We start from the raw sequence: 6,333 nt of genomic DNA, 5'->3' as shown, positions 1-6,333 counted from the left end.
CCACTCATATTGTTTTACCACAGTAACTATCTGGAATTACAAATTACCGAGTCATTACATCTTCCCCCCCTGGGATTGGACATCGTCCCGATGTCCTTTCTCATTAAATAAATTCGGGTAGGCCTTTTTAAAAGGTTCCTCGTCCTCCCACGTAGCCTCCTCAGGGCCATAGTGCTGCCACAGCACTTTAATTTGGGTAATAACCCGTTTCCGCAGCCGCACTTCTCTCCGGTCGAGAATGCTCTGTGGTTCGACCAGGACCTCGCCTTCCGGTTCGACCTGCAAACAACCAGCACATAATCAATCTCCCATTGAATAAAGCTGCATAATCGAAACAACCGGATTAATTCTTACCCGCACATCTTGCCATTGAATGACATGTTTTGGGTCATATACATATTTCTTTAGGACAGAAACATGGAACACATTGTGAATCCTAATGTGACTGGGTAAAGCTAGTTGGTAGGCCACAGGCCCCACTCTAGCTAGAATCTGAAACGGTCCAAAGTATCGAGGGGCCAGCTTGGCGCAACCACTCCACTGTAGTGTACTCCTTCGGGTTTGAATCCTTACAAACACATGGTCGCCAACATTATACTCTGCGAACCTTCTTTTCCTATCTGCAAAGCTTTTCTGTCTGTCTTGTGCAGCCTTTAAATTTGCTCGCACTCTTTTTACCATTTCTTCCATATCTTTCAACATTTCCGGACCCAAACTCAGCTTATCCTCCAGTCCACTCCAACTTGAGGGTGTATGGCACTTTCGCCCATATAGGACCTCAAAGGGACTTAGCTGAGTTGAAGTATGATACCCATTATTGTAGGCAAATTCAATCAAATGCAAATACTCTTCCCACTGACCAGGCTTTAACATTACATTTGCTCGCAACATGTCTTCCAACACCTGATTGACTCGCTCGGTTTGGCCATCGGTCTGTGGGTGATAAGCCGTGCTGAAATTCAATCGAGTGCCTAACTCGGCAAACAATGTCCTCCAAAAGGTGGACGTGAATTTCACATCCCGGTCTGATATAATTACCTTTGGCATTCCATGCAAGCGGAACACGTGTTGCATAAAGAGATGCGCGATTTGTACCGCCTTGTAAGTAGACTGCACCGGTATGAAGTGCGCTGCTTTACTCAATTTATCAACCACGACCATAATTGAATCATTGCCCTTCTTCGTTCGTGGTAGCCCGGTTATAAAATCCATAGAAATGGTTTCCCATTTCCATTCCGGAATAGGCAGAGGCTGTAACAGTCCCGCTGGGTGTTGATGTTCAACCTTAATTTGCTGGCATTCTAAACATCTTGCCAAATATTCCACTATCTGCTTCTTCATTCCTGGCCAGTAATACTCCTTCTTAAGTGCTGTGACCATCTTTTGGTACCCTGGATGGCCAGTGTAGTGACTGATATGAAACTCATCTAAAATCAGCTTCTTAAGGTCATTTGAATCAGGCACATACATTCTTTTATTAAAATACAGCAATCCAGCATTATCCAATGTGTACCCTTGTTGTAACTTTTCATTATCAGATTTCTGAACCTGCTGTTTTAAATGCTGATATTCAGAATCATCATTGGCTGTTGTTCTTATCTGTTCAACCAGCGTACTTCGCCACTTACTAGCTGAAAGTTCACATAAGCAGTGAACCTTTCGACTTAAGGCATCTGCCACTCGATTTTCTTTGCCCTTCAAATGCTTTATTTCAAAGTCGAATCCACTTAGAAAATCTGCCCAACGACCTTGCCTTGCATTCAAGGTAGGTTGGCTGAAATAATGCGTCAAACTGTGATGATCAGTTAACAACAGAAATTTCTTTCCAAGAAGATAATGTCGCCACATCTTTAGTGCGTGAATCACAGCAGTTAACTCTAAATCATAAGCAGAGTATCTTTGCTCATGTTCTTTTAGTTTCCTCGATTCATATGCTATAACCTTTCCTTCCTGCATTAGTACTCCTCCCACGCCCTCCTTGCTTGCGTCGGTACACACCACATAGTCCTTACTAGGATCAGCAATCCTTAAAATAGGCGCGGTGGTGAGAAGATGCTTTAAACGGTCAAAACTCTGTTGACACTCTGCTGTCCATTTGAATATCTTTCCTTTCTTTTGCAAAGAGGTGATAGGATAGGCTATCCTAGAAAAGCCTTCCACAAATCTCCGGTAGTAACCAGCTAACCCCATGAAGGATCTGATATCAGCAACGTCTTTAGGTATAGGCCACTCCATAATAGATTTTATCTTCTCAGGGTCGACCGCAATTCCCTCCTTCGTAATCACGTGGCCCAAGTACTGAATTTCTTCTTTGAAGAAATCACATTTGCTAAACTTAGCATATAGCTGATGCTCCCGGAGTGTTTGCAACACCAATCTAAGATGCTCCTCATGTCCCTGTTGGGAACGAGAATATATCAATATGTCGTCAATGAATATCAATACAAACTTGTCCAAAAATCTGTGAAACACGCTATTCATCATGCACATAAAAGTGGCAGGTGCATTGGTCAACCCAAAAGGTAGCACTACAAATTCGTAGTGCCCATAGCGTGTCCTAAAAGCAGTTTTGGCAATGTCCTCATCCTTAATCCTGATCTGATGGTAACCAGATCGCAGGTCAATTTTGGAAAACACTTTTGCCCCTTTCACTTGGTCAAAGAGCTCATCTATTCTGGGCAAAGGGTACTTGTTTTTGACCGTTAGCTTATTCAGCGGCCGATAATCTATGCACATGTGCAGAGTTCCGTCCTTCTTTTTTACAAACAATACTGGTGCTCCCCAGGGTGACACACTGGGTCGAATGTACTGTTTCTCCAACAGCTCCTGGAGCTGCATTTTCAACTCTGTTAACTCTGGTATGCTCATCCGGTATGGTGCTCGCGATACTGGTGCCGCCCCCGGTATCAACTCTATGGTGAAGTCTATGTCCCTTCTTGGAGGCAAACCCGGTACCTCTTCAGGAAAGACATCTGTAAATTCCTGTACTACAGGAATGTCATCTATTGCAGACATCTTATTCTTCTGATTCGCATAGCCCACTTGTATGGCATAGATCTGACATTTCTTCCGAATGCATTTAGCTAGCTGAGTTGCAGTGATAGGTCGTATCTGAACCGGATGTTTAATTCCCTGCAATTCCTGTTGCTGGCCCAAATCATCTTTATAGTATATGGTCTTGGTTTTACAATTTACCAACGACCAGTGCTTTTCCAACCAATCCATACCAATAAGAATGTCGTAGGAGCCTAACGGAAGTACATTCAAGTCTGCTGTTACAGGCTGTCCAGCTATACTGAAAGAACAGTTATTGACTTTAGCTAAAACCCGCCTTTTGGCTCCCGTAGCTAACTGGACTAACCATGGGTTTTTGAACTTTTCTGGTGATAGCTTACAGTGTTCCACTACTTTTGGGCTAACATAACTTAAAGTAGCTCCTGGATCAATAAGTACAGCTACAGAAAGGTGGGAAATCTTACCTTCGAATTCCACCATGGAAGGTTGGTATTCCGCCTGCCGGTCTTCTAATGTTGCATTGATCCTTGGTACGCTGCGCGCCACATCCCCAACAGTTGAAGCTTCATGAACTTGAGATATTTGCTCAGTTCTTTTACGCTGTGGACAATTCCTAGCATAATGTGGTCCCTCACATATCCAGCACTGAACTGGAGGTCTGTTCCCTTCACCCTCCGATTTAGCAGGGGGTTCACTGATCCTGCTCTCGCTTGGCTTAGGCCGGAAGGTACCCTTGTTTGTGCTTCTGTTAAATTGCCCCTTTCCAGCTCCTTTACCACCATCTCTGCGGCTGCCTTTGTTATTTCCAGCAATTCTGCTACCTTTTCTTTCATTCCATTTTATGTTTGGAACTTCTCCCTTTAGTTTATTCTGTTGGTAGCAAATTCTAGCCTTCCGAATTGCCTCATCCATAGTCCGGGGATTGTCAAACTCAATCCGTTCCCTTATGTAGGCCGGTAAACTACTCACGAACCTCTGCACCTTAGCCTTCTCCTCTTTAATGTAAGGCACATAACGAAGCAGGGAGGTGAAACGATTTATAAATTCATCCATGGACTGTTGTCCTAGGCGTAAGTCATGGAATTCTCGCGCCTTCTCATCGTAAAAGCGCTCAGTTAAATACCTTTCCTTAAAATATTTCTGGAATTTCTCCCAGGTTATGCTCTGCTCACTTACTCCCTTCACAATTTTAATTTCTTCCCACCATAAGGTGGCCTTGCCTTGCAGCTGAAAGATAGCCAGCCGTGCCTTCAGATTTTGGTCATATTCGTAAAGTTGAAAATATTTATTAATATTAATCAACCAAGCTTCTGCTGCTTCTTCCTGCTCTCCATCAAAGAGTGGAGGTTTGATTTTTCGGAATTCCCCTTGTAACTCCACTTTCTGCCTCTTGAAGGTTTGTTGTTCTTGAACATTATCAGAATGATCTTCCTGCTCTTCAGAAAGCCCAGGTGCATAATCTCGTTCCTCGGTGCCCCTTTGCTGTTCTGCACTAGGGCTGGCCAAGGGTGGGTTTTGTTTATCTGACAAGCTCTTTAGTATCCTTTCTTGTTCCATAGTTAATCGCGCATTATCCTCTCGCAAGCGTGCCATCTCCCCTTTCAGCTCCTGAACAGTTTGCAATATTGCCTGATTGGTACTTCGTGTCTCAGCACCAAGCTGTACCCACAACCCTGCATTTTCCGGAGGGCTGCCGCCAGCTCCCGGCATTTCTTCCATCTTCTATTAACTGTTAACAGGTAACTGTCTCTATTTGGTTCTCCTGGTAGTACACAAGAAGGACAATTAATTACTTGTTGCTATGTAAACTTTTTCAATTAGTTTTTGCTGTTCCAGAGGCCACAGTTTTGAAACCTCTGCTCTGATACCACATTGTCACGATCTCAACTCAATATGCCAACACCTATAAAAAAAATTTATTTACTTATTACCTATCTCTACCTTGAGTCATCGGTTTAGATGTTACCTGGTCTGTAAAGTAAATAGTTTTAACATGACTATGCATACCTATGTTAAAAACCCTTACACGCATATATATAAATCTCGGCATGTTAATATATGTTTATTTTTAAAGACCCTTACCCATTGACATGATACGTGGTAACACATCTACCACCGCACTTTCACTTAACAGTATTAATGTTTGCTGGGATGCATTAACTTGAATGCCACTTGGTGAGCGGAGGTGATTCCAACTCACTGCTCCGTGGCCAGGTGGCTGTGAGCCATGTGAACGCATGTGATCACGCGGGCGGATTGACTTTTGGTATGCGAGCCACACTCCCGCTCAAACGAACGGTGGCGATCTCCATCAAAGATTGGATGGTGCTGATTAATCCTAGGGTTTGGTTGACAATATATGTTGCCGGGTTCTTCGGTTTTGGCTCATTTTCAACAATGCTTCAGCCTCTCCTCCGACAGTGTCCCTCTCTCTGCAGCCTGGTTCCTTGCGCAGGTATGAGATCTTACCACCATGGCAATCCTCCAAGATTTACTGTTAGCTGTTTAAGGTTTGATTCGGTTCTTGCTATGCTAATTATTTGCCTGTAGCATTACTAACAATGACCATCTCGCGCAGGGAGTTTGGTCTCAGCGTCTGCCATCATCCGAGAAGGTTCCAGGTCATTCCGCTTATTTCCGGGTAAGTCTTTTGTCGTTGGTTGTATTACCCCTTAGAGTTTGTTGCAATGAAAGGTTGGCAGCTCCCTCTGGCCGAGACTAGGCTCATGCCTGTGCTATTGTGTCTCAGGTCGTTTAACCCTGCTCACATCTGGGTATGGCTTTACAGGCGGCGTTTCATCCTGTACTGTAAATCCATGTACCCCTGTGATGAAGTTACTTTCTGTTTACGCCTTCGGGCCCCAATGAGGGTTCGACTATTGTCTCTTAAGTTATAAAATCAGTTGTAAAGTGTTTCATGTAATAATTCTCCTTATTTGAACATTGTGACTGTATTCGGTTTTACCCAACCGACATATTCTTATCAGTTCTTGTTACAGCTATTATTTTTGTTTAACTGATGGCCTTACCCTACGGCCCATTACAGTAATGAATATATATGTTTGGATTCTGCTCATTTCTTATTTACTGTTCCGTTCTTGTTTCATGTATTATATCCTATTGTTCGAACTCATGGTTTTTAAACGGATTATGTTTCCCTTCTCTTTTACGGCGGAATCAGGGTTATGGCTTGCTCCTGGAATAATGGGAGCAAGCATCCCCTTCTCGCTCGCATGTATGTTAAAGGAATGGCGAAGTAACCCTAATGGTTAATAACGTATGCAATTTCTAGTTCTCTGTATCGTTTCTCAATCCGAT

The 6,333-nt window shown here is 43.4% G+C and overlaps 1 protein-coding gene across 1 annotated transcript; it reads right to left on the bottom strand.

Annotated features, from left to right (window-relative positions):
• Window positions 1-300: 300 nt before the first annotated feature.
• Window positions 301-4,725, bottom strand: LOC149181204 (uncharacterized). The gene is made up of 4 exons (XM_089414119.1): window positions 4,396-4,725; window positions 2,690-4,242; window positions 1,285-1,774; window positions 301-1,179 (listed from the first exon to the last, which is right to left on the bottom strand). The coding sequence occupies exons 1-4, from the start codon at window positions 4,723-4,725 to the stop codon at window positions 301-303; spliced, it is 3,252 nt and encodes a 1,083-aa protein (XP_089270245.1).
• Between the last annotated feature and the right edge of the window lie 1,608 nt (window positions 4,726-6,333).

This window comes from Pinus tabuliformis, chromosome 3_2 (genome assembly GCF_031772625.1).
Source record: "Pinus tabuliformis cultivar Carrire ecotype Pingquan chromosome 3_2, CPIR1, whole genome shotgun sequence".
Classification (NCBI taxonomy): Eukaryota; Viridiplantae; Streptophyta; class Pinopsida; order Pinales; family Pinaceae; genus Pinus; species Pinus tabuliformis.
The sequence above is the reverse complement of the archived record's forward strand: the minus strand, read 5'-3'. Positions and strand labels throughout refer to the sequence as shown.